Source organism: Haematobia irritans, chromosome 1 (genome assembly GCF_050003625.1).
Source record: "Haematobia irritans isolate KBUSLIRL chromosome 1, ASM5000362v1, whole genome shotgun sequence".
NCBI lineage: Eukaryota > Metazoa > Arthropoda > Insecta > Diptera > Muscidae > Haematobia > Haematobia irritans.
This window is the reverse complement of record NC_134397.1, coordinates 206,832,050-206,851,623: the sequence shown is the minus strand read 5'-3', so window position 1 is coordinate 206,851,623 and position 19,574 is coordinate 206,832,050. Positions and strand designations below refer to the sequence as shown.

The 19,574-nt window shown below is 26.1% G+C and overlaps 1 protein-coding gene across 1 annotated transcript; it reads left to right on the top strand.

Annotated features, from left to right (window-relative positions):
* Positions 1-15,162: 15,162 nt before the first annotated feature.
* Positions 15,163-18,936, top strand: LOC142222485 (neprilysin-4-like). Its single transcript, XM_075292647.1, has one exon. The coding sequence runs from the start codon at positions 15,216-15,218 to the stop codon at positions 17,430-17,432; it is 2,217 nt and encodes a 738-aa protein (XP_075148762.1). The 5' UTR covers positions 15,163-15,215; the 3' UTR covers positions 17,433-18,936.
* Positions 18,937-19,574: the final 638 nt, after the last annotated feature.

Sequence of the window (19,574 nt, the reverse complement as noted above, 5' to 3'; positions counted from 1 at the left end):
TTCTTTAGAAAAATTTGTAAAAATTTTATTTCTATAGAAAATTTTTTCAAAATTTTATTTCTATAGAAAATTTTATTTCTATAGAAAGTTTTTCAAAATTTTATTTCTATAGAAAATTTTGCCAAAATTTTATTTCTATTTTGTCAAAATTTTAGTTATATAGAAAATTTTGTCAAAATTTTGGTTCTATAGAAAATTTTGTCAACATTTTATTTTTATAGAAAATTTTGCCAAAATTTTATTTCTATATAGAATTTTGCCAAAATTTTATTTCTATAGAAAATTTTGCCAAAATTTTATTTCTATAGAAAATTTTGCCAAAATTTTATTTCTATAGAAAATTTTTCCAAAATTTTATTTCTATAGAAAATTTTGCCAATATCCTCTTTAGAAAGTGGGTCATTCGAAATTTTCACTTTTTCTCTGACAATTGAACTTAAACTCCCAGTTAATCTTACATAGGTTAATGGCCAGTTTCTCATCCTCCGATTAATTTTAACCGGAGGATAGACCTCCGGTTAGTAAAATTTTTGTATGGGAGCAGCTGTTTTATCGACACGATAAATAATAAAACAACATTGAGAAACTGGCCCTAAGACATGTAAAAAATTATAATTATATAAAAATTTTTGTCAAAATTTTATTTATTTCTATAGAAAATTTTGTTAAAATTTTATTTCTAGAAAAATTTTGTCAAAATTTTATTTCTTAGAAATTTTTTCAAAATTTTATTTCTATAGAAAATTTTTTCAAAATTTTATTTCTTAGAAATATTTGTCAAAATTTTATTTCTATAGAAAACTTTGTCAAAAATTTATTTCTATAGAAAATTTTGTCAAAATTTTGATTCTATAGAAAATTTTGTCAACATTTTATTTTTATAGAAAATTTTGCCAAAATTTTATTTCTATAGAAAATTTTGCCAAAATTTTATTTCTATAGAAAATTTTAGCAAAAGTTTAGTTATATAGAAAATTTTGTCAAAATTTTGATTCTATAGAAAATGTTATCAACATTTTATTTTTATAGAAAATTTTGCCAAAATTTTATTTCTATAGAAAAATTTGCCAAAATTTTATTTCTATAGAAAAATTTGCCAAAATTTTTATCTATAGAAAAGTTTGCCAATATCCTCTTTAGAAATTGGGTCACATTAAATTGACTTCGAAATTTTCACTTTTTCTCTGACAATTGAACTTAAACTGCCAATTAATCTTACTCAGGCTGAGGCATGTAAAAATCGTAATCATCAAGTTTTGTAGAATTTTTGACATCATGCCACCACTCGTTGTACAACATGTCTTTATGTCTTTTTTGCTTGTTTGGTTGTATATTGCTGCCGAGCCCATACAACAAACAGCTGTGGTTAAAATTTGGCGCGTGAACACTTGGCCGATCCAAACACTAAGAGGTAGGTTCTCATATGTTTTATGTCCATTTGCCCGTGATAGTTTAAGGAAAGACAGACATCTAAACGGGTGACAAACGGGGTTTTTTCGAGTTTAGTTTTGGGCGAAAGAAAAAGAAACACGGTTTGGGGAATGCCTGTCTTTGGCGCATGCGTAGACTGACTCATGCTATATGCGCTGAAGATATACGCTACATTGTAGTTGTGGGTTCTTGTGCTTGTTTGTTGAAAATAATATTATTTTTTGTATGGAAGAGTAGGATTTTTTGGGTCTTTTTATATGGTTGTGAAAATAATGCCAAAAGAGATTCGAGTTTAAAACAAAAACATGGTTTAGTCAATTTTTTTTTATTGTAGCTTAATATGGAATTCATTGAATATTGTTTGTTTGTTGTTGTTTTCAAAGCAATTGTCGTTTGTTATTTTTATCTTTAGTTGTGGTTTTTCGCTGCTTTTCTTCTCATTTTGATAGGCTTTTTTAAGCGTTGGCATAAATAAGCCGGCGTTGTTTTTTTTAGTGTACAGTGGGTAAAGTGTTGTTCATATTACTTTTAATTTAAGGGAATTACCCTTTCTTATATGTGGTTAATGAAAAGTAATATCTTTATCCTCGTTTTTTTGTTGTCTTATTCAACAATAAAATGTGTTACCACAATGTTGCCGAGAAAATTTCTTCATTCAAATGAATGCACAGCTTCTAAAGCAATGCAAAGGACCCAAAAGCTGTTATTTTTTTTTAAATAAAAAAAATCATTGGAACAAAAATATTCGATCTATGGGGGTAAGGTGTAAAATATGCAAGATATTTTTTTTATCGCCAATGGAAATCACTATCAATTTTAGAACATTTTAGCTAAACTATATTACAAATGCATATGTCCCGCCGATTTTCCCCCTTTTTTAGGTTTTTAATTAAAGTCAAGAAAACTTTCTCAAAAAAAATTTCCATGAACTAAAATAAAATTAAATTGGCTTTAGGGTCATATACACACAAAACATAATTCTTCCTCCCAGACGAAATTTTAGAAAAATCGTTTTATATTTGCTATTCAAACATGCAGAATAAATTAAACATGCAGAATAAATTATTAATTATTTATTTTATAATTTTTTTTCAATTTTACCTTTCGCCTGGAAGGAGAATCGAACCGTCGACTATACAGTTTGAAAGCCAACACACTATCCACCGTGCTACCTAGCTGTTATTGTCATCAACTGACAAGTATCGCTAAAGCCAGCAACGCAAACAGTCAAGCAGTTATATTTATAAAGCACAGTTTTTGGCGCCCATGAGACGATGTAAAGAAACTTTATTTGACAGAATCTTAGATTTAGTTGGCCACCGTGGGGCAATTTTTTGCATATCCGTCTCGCATACAAAGGCTCGCGGGTTCAATTTCTGCTTTGACCGAACACCAAAAGGTTTTTTTTATATATATTTTTACGTATATTCCAAAAATGTTCGGAAGATTTCGAAAATATGTTCGACATTACATACTGCAATGAAACCTCTCAAACTTGGACACTCTGAAAACCGTACACCTTCCAAACAGGGACAGTTATCCTGGGACCTCTCAAACCTGGAAACCTCTCCAAGGTTGACAAAATTTAGGCGACCGTGAGTATCCACCATGCAGAGGTTTCACTGTACTATATTAAATTTTTATTATGAAACTTTGAAATGTGTCTTATTAAAAACTTAAAGTCAGAATAGAACATTGCTGGATATAAATGAAATGGATTGTGTTTTTGGATCAAAAATTATTTTTTTTATTGCAAAAATAAAAATTTTGTAACAAAAATTTAAAGTCAAAATAGAACAGTGCTGGATATACATGAAATGGACTGTGTTATTGGATCAAAAATTATTTTTTTATTGCAAAAATAAAAATTTTGTAACAAAAATTTTGAAATTTTCAAAGAAATTCAAAAAACTCAAACAAAAACGTTTTCGGTACACGTTTTCCAAATGTTTTTTCCTTGAGTGTAAGGTTCACTTTTTTAGTGAACTTTCTCGATTAAGGATAAAAACACTGGCTGTTAGACGCTCGTATACAGGGATTCTAAGCGCGGTTACCACTCGAGCCCAAAATAATCTACCAAAATTTGGAGAAAATTTTACCAAAAAAACTACTAAACAAAAAAATCTTATTTTGAAAAATATTATTTTTACCAAAAATTTTGTCAAAATTTTATTTCTACAGAACATTTTGTCAAAATTTTAATTTTATAGAAAATTTTATCAAAATTTTATTTTTATAGAAAATTTTCTATAGAAGATTTTGTCAAAATTTTATTTATATTGAAAATTTTGTCAAAATTTTATTTCTATAGAAAATTTTGTCAAAATGTTATTTCTATCGAAATTTTTTTCAAAATTTTATTTCTATAGAAAACTTTGTCAAAATTTTATTTCTATAGAAAATTTTGTCAAAATTTTATTTCTGTAGAACATTTTGTCAAAAATTTTATAGTTTAGTCAATGCATGGTTTTAAGCTGAAAAACAACAACAATGATTAAAGAAAAAAACCAACAATAACAAAACAAAACGAATGAAAAAAAAGAGGAAGCACGCTCAAAATAAAACCATACAACTGCACTCAAATCGATGATTTGACGGTGGCAAAGAAAAAGAGATATGTTTGTACGTATTTATTTCGGCATAAGCCGGCTATCAATGTAAAGCCTTTTTTCGGAGGGTTCAAGTGTGGTTTATTGTTTGGTTTAATGAACTGCCTGAATTTATTCTGATAATTAGTTGATGGTTTTGCTGCAAATAGAGGATGCTGATGAGGAATGTGGTAATTCCGAAACATGCGTCCATCCAACCATCTTTCAGTCTATAGGGCTTTGCCCAAATAAATTTGACAAACATTCTTTTCCTCTGTTGGTTAAGCTAAACTTGTAGTTTAGTCAATGCATGGTTTTAAGCTGAAATCAAAAAAAAAACAACAAAATTTTATTTCTATAGAAAATTTTGTCACAATATTATTTCTATAGAAAATTTTGTCAAAATTTTATTTCTATAGAAAATTTTGTCAAAATTTTATTTCTATAGAAAATTTTTTTCAAAATTTTATTTCTATAGAAAATTCTGTCAAAATTTTATTTCTATAGAAAATTTTGTAAAAATTTTATTTCTATAGAAAATTTTGTCAAAATTTTATTTCTATAGAAATTTTGTCAAAATGTTATTACTATAGAACATTTGGTCAAAATTTTATTTCTATAGAAAATTTTGTTAAAATTTTATTTCTATAGAAAATTTTGTCAAAATTTTATTTCTATAGAAAATTTTGTCAAAATTTTATTTCTATAAAAAATTTGTCAAAATTTTATTTTTATCTTAGTTGCAGAGGATTGTTTTGTAAAATCTACCATTTTTGGTAGAATTCTACCAACTGTGGCAAACGTGATTCTAAGTGATCTGTGGTATTTGTATTTTTTAATAAATTGAGAATTAATAATTGTTCAAATCTAAAAGCAATATTTTTATGATTTTTTTTGAGTGTACTTTCATTTAGTATTTTTATGAATATAGTCCCTTTTGAAGAAATATAGTTAGATTAATTAATATCAAAAAAATGATTTTCTTCATTGATCCGAAAACATCAATTGTAGCCCACGGTGCGCCGAAGTTATCCTTGCGTTTTGAAATTTTCAAGAGCTTCAAATTGTAGGCTGAGACTAAACGTTTGGTTTTTCCTCTGACCATATACATGATTTGCTATCATTGTTTCTGCTATTTCTTAAGTTTTATTTATTTTTCGCTTTTCTGGGTTTGGCTACTGATTAAAAATTTTTGTATTATTTTGCTTGTAGCCATTGGTAGTGTCGGTGATATTTACTCCATGGTGATGACGATGATATCTTAACACCTTTTTTGGCCAGAGAGCAATAGTAACGCGTAAAAACAATCCACTCCGAAAAAAAAACAAAAGAGCCATAAAAACTTGTAAACACTTTTGTCAAACGGTTTTGTTTGATTTTTTTACGATATTTCGGCGGTGTGTTTCCACGGCTAGCCATTGTCTTGAATGGACAATAATGTGTACCCGTATTTTGTTGCTTTATCTGGTATTGTTAACACGCACACACATATCATGAATATATGGTTAATTGACAAAACGGAAATTATCTGCAAACATCCGATCCGCAAAACCCATAGAGTGGCGTAGTGGAGTTGCTGCTGCATAGAGTTGGCGTATGATGGATTTTGATGTTAAATGTCGTCGGCATGGAACAAATGAATACAACAAACAAACAACTGGGTAAATATTTAAGTGTAACGGAGAGCTATATTGTAGGTTTTTACATATTTGCTTAACCTTTAAAGATAAATTTTAGTCCAACTTTCCATTTTCATGACTAAAGTTTGGAGTTAAAGTAAACGATGTTCGATTAAAGCAATAACTGATGTTAGAGATAGCCGGAAATAGTTTCTTAGGGGCTTTGGTGCAATTTCCGGTTTAATTTTAATGTGATTTTTCCCCTTCAATACTTTCACAAATTGTAACATTGATAGGACGTACGGTTGCCACAGTTGGTAGAATTCTACCAAAAAAGATAGATTGGTAGAATTCTTGATGTTTTGGTAGATTTTGCGAAATATTTCTCTTCCCAAATTTGCTATAGGAATAAAATTTAGGCAAAATTTTCTATAGAAATAAAATTTTGGCAAAATTTTCTATAGAAATAAAATTTCGACAAAATGTTCTATAGAAATAAAATTGTGGAAAAATTTTCTATAGAAATAAAATTTTGACAAAATTTTTCACAGAAATAAAATTTTGGCAAAATTTTCTATAGAAATAAACTTGTGACCAAATTTTCTACAGAAATATAATTTTGACAAAATTGTCTTCAGAAATAAAATTTTGAATAGAATTTTCTATAGAAAAAAATGTTGACAAAATTTTCTATAGAACTAAAATGTTCACAAAATGTTCTATAGAAATAAAATTTTGACAAAATGTTCTATAGAAATAAAATTGTGGAAAAATTTTCTATAGAAATAAAATTTTGAAAAAATTTTCTATAGAAATAAAATTTTGACAAAATTTTCCACAGAAATAAAATTTTGGCAAAATTTTCTATAGAAATAAACTTGTGACCAAATTTTCTACAGAAATATAATTTTGACAAAATTTTCTTCAGAAATAAAATTTTGAATAGAATTTTCTATAGAAATAAAATTTTGACAAAATTTTCTATAGAAAAAAATGTTGACAAAATTTTCTATAGAACTAAAATGTTCACAAAATGTTCTATAGAAATGAAATTTCGACAAAATTTTCTATAGAAATAAAATTTTAACAAAATTTTCTATAGAAATAAAATTTTGACAAAATTTTCTAAAGAAATAAAATGTTGACAAAATTTTCTATAGAAATAAAATTTTGACAAAATTTTCTATAGATATAAAAATTTGACAAAATTTTCTATAGAAATAAAATTTTGACAAAATTTTCTATAGAAATAAAATTTTGGCAAAATTTTCTATAGAAATAAAATTTTGGCAAAATTTTCTTAAGAAATAAAATTTTGACAAAATTTTCTAAAGAAATAAAATTTTGACAAAATTTTCTATAGAAATAAAATTTTGACAAAATTTTCTATAGAAATAAAATTTTGACAAAATTTTCTATAGATATAAAAATTTGACAAAATTTCCTAAAGAAGTAAAATTTTGACAAAATCTATAGAAATAAGCAAAATAAGATTTTTTGTTTGGTAGTTTTTTTTGGCAAAATTTTCTCGAAATTTTGGTAGAATATTTTTGACTCGAGTGGCGACCGTGATTGATAGTAGGGATAATACCTAAAACAAACTACAATACGGTTCGATTGTGTACCAAAAACTTTTACTTTCATCTAAAACGAAATTTTAACCAATAATGATTCTCTTTTGTCGTTCATCAATTTTACTTCTAGGTGTAATACAACTCATTGAAGACATATGTGGATGTCATATGCTAAGGGTTATTAGAACGGTTGCCACTCCAACCAAAAATAATCTGCCAAAATTTCAATTGATCAAATAGAATTCTAAAATAGTAGAATTTTTCTTTTCTCCAAACGCAAAAATAAATTTAATTTCTTAAAGAAATTTTAGAGGTAAGAATTATTTGTTTGTGTGCACCAGTGGCCAAAGGCACTGATGCATTAATCCAGCCGATAATCATGGGAAAATTTCAAGTTGTCAATCTTTAATACGATTTTCCTGCACTTCATAGTACAACAATATACGGAACAGGGCTTTTTTCTCTTAATGAAAATATTTTATAACTTTCGTTTGCCTTAAATTTCGTTCAGTATATTTTTTTTGGTGTAGAAAAAATATATTTATTAAAAAAAAAAATAATTATAAAATCGAAAAAATAACATCTTTCCTCCTCACAAATAAGAAAATTGTTGCATAGTGTTATTGGTCAGTGCAGATTGTAATTCCCCTTTAAAAACTTTTAACAATCTCATTGCATCTTGAATTAATTGCTTATGAAGCCGGTTTAGCAGAATTTCTTATTATTATGGGTATTAAGTACAACCCACATCGAAAAAATCGTTCACAAAAGGGGCATTAACCGGTAAATCGTAAAGCCAAAGTAAAATATGGGTCTTTAAGTAATTTTAAGTTGATTCATACGAGTCTACAGTGTCATATTCACCGAAATATTCGAAATGAAATTAATTCACTATCATGCTGAAATTTGAAATATGCCGGTGGCGGATGCATTTCCGGTTAAAAAATGTACTGACTTAAATATTATTAGCTGTTCACATACTAATAATAATACAAAATAAAACAGATACTTCAAAAAAAAAAAAAAAACTAAAGATTTAAATTCCTCAAACGAAGCTTTTTTATCTTTCATCCAAAGATTCAGTTGATTATTTCTTTAAAACGAAAATGTTTTTCTTTACTTTAAGGAAATTTGTAATTACTTTTAAGACACACGACTTTTACGCAGGGAAGCAAATTCGAAGAATTCGTGTCCTAAGTTTAATAAAAAAAAACTTTTAAAGGAAATACTAGGATCTCTTTTAAAATTTCTTTATATTAAGAAAATGTTATTCTTTTGTTAGTTGTTTTTTAATTCCTTCGAAAATTTCAAATTGTTATCACCAAAAATTTGTTTTGTTTCAAAAATTTTATTTTTGCAATAACAAAATAATTTGTGTTCGAAATACACAGTCCATTTTGTTTATATCATATACTGTTCTTTTCTGACTTTAAATCTTTAATAAGAAACATTTTGAAGTTTACTAGTAAAAATGTAATATAGTTGTATGCAATGCCGATCATCTTTTCAGAAACTTCCGAACATTTTTGGAATGTATGTAAAATATATGTAAAAAAAAACTTTTTGTGTTCGGTCAAAGCAGGGATTGAACCCACGACCCTTTGGGTGCAAGGCGGACATGCTATCCATTGCTCCGCGGTGGCCACCTAACTGTAGGTTTATGGTAAATAAAGTTTCTTTACAACTGTTCGTGAGCGCTGAAAACTATGCTATATAAATATAACTGTTTAACTGTTTGCGTTGCTTGTTCGTTGATGGTTATAGCGATAATTGTCTGTTGATGACAATAATAGTTACGTAGTACAGTGGATAATGTGTTGACTTACATACTGTATGGTCCGCGGTTGGATTCTCGGTCCAGACAAAAGGTAAAATTAAAAAAAAACATATAAAATCAAACAATTTCTTTTACATTGTTTGTATTACAGAAATAGGTGCTAAGAACTAAAAAACTTCGTGGAAATGAGAAAGATGTGTGGGAGAAATGCAAATAGCCAGAATTTTTTTTGAATTAGTCTTTATGACTACGTTTATCTAAAAAAATATCTTTGGCACAAAGTCAATACCAATATCGTTAAAATCTTTGGATCTAAGTAAACCGTTTCGGAGTGTGCTCATAATCCTCTACAACCTTGACGTTTGCCCCCTTAAGCAAGGCTATGTCTTAATGCGAATGGTCTTTGAACAAATTCTGTTTGCTAGTGTGTTTTAATTCTTGATTATTATTTTGTTAATGAATTAACATTTTGCAGTGATGCGTAAAAAAGTCAGCTTATTCATTTCAATACTGGGAATTTACTTTCTGTTGTCTCGTGCAACGTACAGATCATGTGAAAAACGCACATTAGATTAAATAGTGGTATAGAACTGTGAACTTAAGTATGTGATAATTGAACAATTACAGTTTAAAATAGAATTTCAAATATATATTTAACTTATTCATTTATTAATAAGGAACTACAATATAATATTTTGTATTATAAAGGGCGATATCAAGTTCGTATTGCACTCACGGGTGCCACAGTTGGAAATAAAATTTTCTATAGAAATAAAATGTTGACAAAATTTTTGTATAGAAAAAAATTTTTGACAAAAGTTGACATAGAAATAAAATTTTGACAAAAGTTTATATAGAAATAACATTTTGAGAAAATTTTCTATATAAATTAAATTTTGATAAAATTTTCGATAAACATAAAATTTAAAAAAAAATTTCTCTAGAAATAAAATTTTGACAAAATTTTCTATAGAAATAAAATTTTGACAAAATTTTCTATAGCAAAAATTTTTTTTTTACAAAAGTTTACATAGAAATAAAATTTTGACAAAAGTTTATAAAGAAATAAAATTTTGAGAAAATTTTCTAAAGAAATAAAATTTTGAGAAAATTTTCGAAAAAATAAAATTTTGACAAATTTTCTATAGAAATACAATTTTGAGAAAATTTCTGTAGAAATAAAATTTTGCCAAAATTTTCTATAGAAATAAAATTTGGACAAAATTTTTTATAGAAATAAAATTTTGAGAAAATTTTCTATATAAATTAAATTTTGATAAAATTTTCGATAAACATAAAATTTTAAAAAAAATTTCTCTAGAAATAAAATTTTGACAAAATTTTCTATAGAAATAAAATTTTGACAAAATTTTCTATAGCAAAAATTTTTTTTTACAAAAGTTTACATAGAAATAAAATTTTGACAAAAGTTTATATAGAAATAAAATTTTGAGAAAATTTTCTAAAGAAATAAAATTTTGAGAAAATTTTCGATAAAAATAAAATTTTGACAAATTTTCTATAGAAATAAAATTTTGAGAAAATTTCTGTAGAAATAAAATTTTGCCAAAATTTTCTATAGAAATAAAAAATTTTGACAAAATTTTTTATAGAAATAAAATTTTGCCAAAATTTTCTATAGAAATAAAATTTTGACAAATTTTCTATAGAAATAAAATTTCGATAAAATGTTCTATAGAAATAAAATTTTGACAAAATTTTCTATAGAAATAAAATTTTGACAAAATTTTCTATAGAAATAAAATTTTGACAAAATTTTCTATAGAAATAAAATTTTCACAAAGTTTTCTATAGAAATAAAATTTTCACAAAATTTTCTATAGAAATAAAAGTTTGAGAAAATTTTCTCTAGAAATAAAATTTTGACAAAAAATTTCTATAGAAATAAAATTTCGACAAAATTTTCTATAGAAATAAAATTCTTATAAAATTTTCTATAGAAATAAAATGTTGACAAAATTTTCCATAGAAATAAAATATGACAAAATTTTCGATAGAAATAAAATGTTCACAAATTTTCCTATAGAAAAATGTTGACATTTTTCCAATTTTGAATACCATTTTTTCCCCCGTAAACTACAAAATTTTCTTTAACAAGTGAAACAACAAAATAATTATGTCCAAAAATTTTTTGAATTTGTTGAAAAATATTTGCATATTTTTGTGATATCGGCCTTTTTTACACAGTTTAGTTAAAATTGTCTTAATAAAAATTTCCTTCATGGCGAGTTCACTGTTGTTTTGAGTGTATATTAGCTTTCGTTTAAAAAACATAATCAACCTTTGCAACTATTCTTATTCTTCAATTCACTTGTTGTTAATAAAACATAATCTCCCATCTCTTTCATTAATTAAGTTGTTGCGTGGGTGTTTTTGGCCCAGTGTGCTTATTTGACAATGTTTAAATCTAATTACCATCAAACAATTTAAATACTTGCACTCATACGTGTTTCCACTTTATTCCTGTCTCAATTGTCTTTTTACAATGAATTTCAAAATTTTATTCTCGTTTCTTTTTTTATATTAACAGAAACAATATGCTATCAACACCGTTTCCAGCTGAGGGTAAATTAGAAATTCGATCTGATCATATCAAATTGGGGGTATTAATTTTCATTATTGTTTTGATTTCAACTTAAAATATTGATTGAATTACAAGAGTAGCTTAACCAACACATTGCAAAAAAAAAAAATATTGACCTAATATAAAAAATATAGAAATAAAGTTTTGACAAAATTTTCTATAGAAATAAAGTTTTGACAAAATTTTCTATAGAAATAAAATTTTTACAAAATTTTCTATAGAAATAAAATTTTGACAACATTTTCTATAGAAATAGAATTTTAAAAAATTTTCTATAGAAATAAAATTTTGACAAAATTTTCTTTAGAAATAAAAATTTGAGAAAATTTTCTTTAGAAATAACATTTTGACAAAATTTTGTATAGAAATGTAATTTTGACAAAATTTCCTATAGAAATAAAATTTTGAGATAATTTTCTATAGACATAAAATGTTTACAAAATTTTCTATACAAATAAAATTTTGACAAAATTTTCTATAGACTTAAAATGTTTACAAAATTTTCTATAGAAATAAAATTTTGACAAAATTTTCTATAGAAATAAAATTTGGACAAAATATTCTATAGAAATAAAATTTTGACAAAATTTTCTATAGAAATAAAATTTTGACAAAATTTTCTATAGAAATAAAATTTTGACAAAGTTTTCAATAGAAATAAAATTTTGAGAAAATTTTCTATAGAAATAAAATTTTGACAAAGTTTTCAATAGAAATAAAATTTTGAGAAAATTTTCTATAGAAATAAAATTTTGAGAAAATTTTCTATAGAAATAAAATTTTGACAAAATTTTCTATAGAAATAAAATTTTGACAAAATTTTCTACAGAAATAAAGTTTTGATAAAATTTTCTACAAAAATAAAATTTTGACAAAATTTTCTACAGAAATAAAATTTTGACAAAATATTCTATAGAAATAAAATTTTGACAAAATTTTCTATAGAAATAAAATTTTGACAAAATTTTCTATAGAAATAAAATTTTAACAAAATTTTCTATAGAACTAAAATTTTAACAAAATTTTCTATAGGAATAAAATTTGGACAAAATATTCTATAGAAATAAAATTTTGACAAAATTTTCTATAGAAATAAAATTTTGACAAAATTTTCAATAGAAATAAAATTTTGAGAAAATTTTCTATAGAAATAAAATTTTGACAAAATTTTCTATAGAAATAAAATTTTGAGAAAATTTTCTATAGACATAAAATATTTACAAAATTTTCTATAGAAATAAAATTTTGACAAAATTTTCTATAGAAATAAAATTTTGACAAAATTTTCTACAGAAATAAAGTTTTGATAAAATTTTCTATAGACATAAAATGTTTACAAAATTTTCTATAGAAATAATATTTTGACAAAATTTTCTATAGACATAAAATAGTAATATTTTGACAAAATTTTCTATAGCAATAATATTTTGACAAAATTTTCTATAGAAATAAAATTTGGACAAAATATTTTATAGAAATAAAATTTTGACAAAATTTTCTATAGAAATAAACTTTTGACAAAATTTTCAATAGAAATAAAATTTTGAGAAAATTTTCTATAGAAATAAAATTTTGACAAAATTTTCTATAGAAATAAAATTTTGAGAAAATTTTCTATAGACATAAAATATTTACAAAATTTTCTATAGAAATAAAATTTTGACAAAATTTTCTATAGAAATAAAATTTTGACAAAATTTTCTACAGAAATAAAGTTTTGATAAAATTTTCTACAAAAATAAAATTTTCACAAAATTTTCGACAGAAATAAAATTTTGAGAAAATTTTCTATAGAAATAAAATTTTGACAAAATTTTCTATAGAAATAAAATTTTGACAAAATTTTCTATAGAAAAAAATTTTGACAAAATTTTCTATAGAAATAAAATTTTGATAAAATTTTCTATAGAAATAAAATTTTGACAAAATTTTCTATAGACATAAAATGTTTACAAAATTTTCTATAGAAATAATATTTTGACAAAATTTTCTATAGACATAAAATAGTAATATTTTGACAAAATTTTCTATAGCAATAATATTTTGACAAAACTTTCTATAGAAATAAAATTTTGACAAAATTTTCTATAGAAATAAAATTTGGACAAAATATTTTATAGAAATAAAATTTTGACAAAATTTTCTATAGAAATAAAATTTTGACAAAATTTTCAATAGAAATAAAATTTTGAGAAAATTTTCTATAGAAACAAAATTTTGACAAAATTTTCTATAGAAATAATATTTTGACAAAATTTTCTATAGAAATAAAATTTTGACAAAATTTTCTATAGAAATAAAATTTGGACAAAATATTCTATAGAAATAAAATTTTGACAAAATATTCTATAGAAATAAAATTTTGACAAAATTTTCTATAGAAATAAAATTTTGACAAAATTTTCAATAGAAATACAATTTTGAGAAAATTTTCTATAGAAATAAAATTTTGACAAAATTTTCTATAGAAATAAAATTTTGAGAAAATTTTCTATAGACATAAAATATTTACAAAAGTTTCTATAGAAATAAAATTTTGACAAAATTTTCTACAGAAATAAAGTTTTGATAAAATTTTCTACAAAAATAAAATTTTGACAAAATTTTCTACAGAAATAAAATTTTGACAAAATTTTCTATAGAAATAAAATTTTGACAGAATTTTCTATAGAAATAAAATTTTAACAAAATTTTCTATAGAACTAAAATTTTAACAAAATTTTCTATAGGAATAAAATTTTAACAAAATTTTCTATAGGAATAAAATTTTAACAAAATTTTCTATAGAAATAAATATTTGATTTTCTACAAAAAATAGAAGTTTAGTTAAATTTTTATGAGAAATAAAATTTGGACAAAATTTTCTATAGAAAAAATTGAAAAAATTTTCTATAAAAATAAAATGTTCATTTTCTACAAAAATAAAATTTTGACAACATTTTCTATAGAAATAAAATTTTGGCAAAATTTTCCATAGAAATAATATTTTGACAAAATTTTCGATAGAAATAAAATTTTAACAAAATTTTCTATAGAAAAAATTTTGACAAAATTTTATATACAAATAAAAATTGGACAAAATTTTCTACAAAAAATAGAATTTTAGCTAAATTTTTATGAGAAATAAAATTTTGACAAAATTTTCTATAGAAATAAAAGTTTGACAAAATCTTCTATAGAAAAATTTTGACAACCATAATAAAAACGAGGCTTTGAATAAGTTTCTGTGGGTGGTACTATTTTTTGGCGGAAAATAAAATAATTATAAAACAACATTTCAAATTTTTAATAAATATATCTTGATTATTTGTCATTGTCTTCATTCTCGCTTGATATTTGTCAGTATCTGGAATTGAATCCACTACAGATTGTGCTTATAAAACGTACATGTTAACAATTGATTTTCATTTTCTAAAAAGTTCTCTCCGGGAAATGGTGCTGAATTGAGAATTTTTAATTATGTTTTTTTGCGATAACCTTTTCGGAAGGTTGAGAACTGCGAACAATAAAATAAAATAAAATTCAAGTTTGATCTTCAATAGGAATCTTGTGATGATGATTACACATTCATTGTTCCGCAGCTCAGTTCATCGTTTAAACGTAAATCGGATGGTCAATTAAATGGATTTGCTCCGGTTTCTATTGCTAAGCATTGGCATTGTGATATCAGTAACGAGCCATGTAGTTCAGGGATTACCTTCATATCCACCATCATTGGCGGGATTGAAAGAGAATCATAAGAGGGATATTGCACGTTATGCCAAAACAGCGGAGATAAACAATTTTTTGGATACCACAAAGCAGCCCTGTAGAAATTTCTATGATTTCACATGTGGCAATTATCATCGTCTGAATCCCCCCAATAAGTCACCTTATCAATCGAATATTTTCCAAACCATATCGGCCTCAATGAATAGGAAACTTATAAATTTATTGAAAACCAACGATGTGGGTGACACAGCAGTGGATAAGAAGGCCAAGAAATTCTTTGAGTCTTGTCTGAAAGCGGATAATCTGAAAAAGAATTATGCTGGAAAGCTTAAGGGAATCATTTCCGAGTTTGGTCAAATGCCTGTACTAGAGGGTGATAAATGGAATGAGGAGAATTTCGATTGGTTGTCGACTGTGGCCCAGATAGCCCATAAATATGACATACGTATTGTGGTAGGTCATCTCAATCAGGTGGATATGAAAAATAATACAGTGAATCGTTTACATGTCCTGATGCAAGACATACCATTGGAGTCCTCAACGATATATGTGGAAGATGTACATGCCACTTTTCGGGAAGCAAGAAAAACGGTTATTGCCAACACATTAAAAACTGCCCTAGGGGTTAGTTCAAAATTGGCCAAACAGACAGCTAAAGAAATTTTCAATTTTGAAAGAGATTTATTTGTGGGTATTACAAGTTATAGTGATGATGATGATGAGGATGACGAAGATGATATAGGTATGGAAACCGAAAAGGCTTCAGAAGATGGTGGTGTGTTAGAGGAGGAAGAGAATACAACCGAAGAACCCAACAATGATGAAGCTGATGACGATACCAGTGAATTCTTTCTTAACCTAACCACTGTGGAGGAGATGCATAACAACTATTATCCCAAATTGGATGTGAAACGTTTGATCAATATCTCTTTGGGTTATATACCCACCGAACCTGTTTATGATTTAATTGAGGATGAGGTTGACAACTTAGACACCCTTATGAAGGAGACACCGAAACGTATTGTGGCCAATTATGTCTTCTACTATTTGATTGAGGCCTTTCTAATACCCAAACCCAAGCAGAAAAATGAAATAGAAACTCTTTGTATACGCCGGACCAAATCCCATTTTGCCAAGGTACTGGACAATATGGCCTATCGGAAATTTGCCACAAATAAAACGGAACAGGATGTCAATTATATGTGGCAAACCATAAGAGACACTTTTAAAAATGTCCTCGACTCGGATAAATTAAGTTGGATGAAACGAGAGACCAGAAACTATGCTCTGGAAAAATTGAAAACAATTCGTATGGAAATTTGTTCGTATAAAGGTGAAAATTTCTCTGAAGAATTTGGCCTTGTGCATATCGATAATCGTGATTATATAGAAAATCTAAAGTCTCTATTATCGGCTAGGGCCATTAAATCCAGAGCTAAATTGAAAGAACCTCCCAAAAGTTATGATGATTATGAATCATTATCTTATACTCCGGTCTATATAGTTACCGAGAATTTAATTAAGGTCCCAGTATCGGTTTTACAGCCCTATTACCTTTGGTCGGATTATTATCCAAATGCTTTGAAATTTGGTACCTTGGGTTTTCTAATCTCCCACGAATTGATACATGGCTTCGATAATGAGGGTCGAACCTATGATACTCAAGGCAATAAACATGAATGGTGGGATCCGGAATCGAATAACTATTTCAGCAATCAAACGGAATGTTTCAATCGTCAATATAGTGGATACATCTATAGTGGTCGTCATTTACCTGAACTTTCTTCACAATCCGAAAATATAGCCGATAATGGTGGTCTACGTTTGGCCTATGATGCCTATCTGAAATGGTATGAAGATGCTGTACGATCCTTTGAGACTATGGAGTTGGAAATATTGCCTCGCTTGAATTATACCAGTAAACAATTATTCTTTATTAGTTATGGACAATTATGGTGTAGTTCTACCCATCCGCTCATCAAAGATTTTCTATCATCCACCGATGAGCATGTACCAGAGAAATTTCGTGTTATTGGTCCTTTACATAATTTAGAGGAATTTTCTCGAGAGTTTCAATGTCCAGTGGGTAGTCCTATGAATCCCAAAAAAAGATGTATTATCTATTAGAGGCAAGGTTTCAATCATCGAAATAATTGAGTAATTATTATTGAACGTGTTCCAATCCCGGAATTAATTGTTTCAATTTCAATACAAAATTGTTTCAAAAAATTGTTCCAATAATGGAAATGAGAATACCAATCACTGATGTCAATTGAATAATTATTTGATCCAATTTGTTTTTTATTAAAAACTTAATTGAATCAATGAATTTTTACATTGAATATTTTTTTCAAATGTAATTAATTTCTGTATTAAAAATTTATAATAATTATAAATTTATAAATTATAATAAAATAAATATTTGAATATTAAAAAGATATTTAATCAAGTATATGTTTTATTGTTTAATTAATTCTGTGATTGATACTAGCATCTTCATAATTGAAGCAATTAATTTCGTGATTGAATAGGAAATTGTTTTGTGTGCGTGTTTATTTTTTTATGAAATGAATGATTGGGCCAATTAATATTTTAAATGAATATCCTTGTAATTTCAGTTAAGATTTTAATTAGAAAAATTATAGTAATATTTTTGCTGAGATGCTGTTTTTTTTGTTTTGGTTAATAATAGGACTGTTTTCATTTTGGCACTGAATGCAACATTTGTATGGGCTATTCGGAACATCGTTGCACTGGTGTTCTATCCAGAACATCTCATCAGTGCAAGTCGCGCCGATGTTGCCAGATTGTATTTTGATAAAGTGACGCTTCATCGATTCACAATAGCAATTTATTGTGACTAATTTATCGAAAAACATGAAATACAGTGTCAGAAATAATTACAACTTGGAGCATTTCATACATTAAAAATGCAAGATTTCACTTCTTTTCTGTGATTGTTTTTAAACAGCTGATGACAGTGTTGCATATTTTTGGAGATGTCCTGGATAAACGAGTACTCTGTTTTCTTTTAGTCCTTCACGGCTTAGGGTATCCAGTGCTAAAAGAAAACAGCCCTAATATAATTGCATCAGTTAATTTATTAATTGAAAAATTTACAAATTTAACTTAAAAATAAATTTCATGCATTTGTTTCGATTAAAAATTTAATTGAATCAATTTTATAAGGTTAACATTATTTCTTATATATTAGGCGTGTTTTATTTTAATATTAGATACAACCTTCGTATGGGTTATTCAGAATATAGCTGCATAGTGGTCTAACCAGCTCATATAGGCAATCTTAATGGCATTGACAGATTGAATTTTAATAAGGTGAACTTTTCTTAATTCTCGATAGTAAAATATTGGGACTTATGTTACTTATTCATTACTGAAAGAAAACATGCAAAATATATTTCAAATCATATAGTTGTAAGAAGCTTTATGTATAAATTATTTGTTTTCCTAGAATAGTAGACTAGTTAACATTTTAAAGTTCACTATATAATCTCATTTTATATAAATGTCGTCGTTTTTAATTATAACAAAGATTTTAATAAATGAATAAATAAATAAGATAAATATCGGCAGTACATGTACCATTGAATAAATTTAACATAATCTAAAATTGTTATAATGCGTTTTTGTTATTCATTTATAAATATCCCAGCAAAACAGAGTCACCAAAAAAGTAGTGTTCATTTTGGATAAGGAATTGGTGCAAATTTGGCGCAGAAGCGATAAATTTAATATGGGCTTGTCATAGTAAGGATGTCCGCCATTTCATCGTTGGTCGTTGCACTGAATTTGCATCACTTCTCAAAATGTGATTCAAATTCAGTGTTTTGCCAAATAAATAATTTTTATAACGGTTGTTTGAAACGTTTGGCCTCAAATATTTTCAAAAATTGGCAATTTTCCACAATGAATTTAGCATTTTTTTCGAAAAAATTTAAAAATTTTGCACCTTTTTATACCCTCCACCATAGGATGGGGGGTACATTAACTTTGTCATTCCGTTTGTAACACATCGAAATATTGATCTAAGACCCCATAAAGTATATATATTCTGGGTGGTGGTGAAATTCTGAGTCGATCTGAGCATGTCCGTCCGTCCGTCCGAAATCACGCTAACTTCCGAACGAACCAACGAAGCTATCGACTTGAAACTTGGCACAAACAGTTGTTATTGATATAGGTCGGATGGTATGCAAATGGGCCATATCGGTCCACTTTTACGTATAGCCCCCATATAAACGGACCCCC

Coding starts and splice junctions, on each gene's coding strand:
- LOC142222485 (XM_075292647.1), top strand. CDS start 15,216: ATGGATTTGCTCCGGTTTCTATTGCTAAGCATTGGCATTGTGATATCA.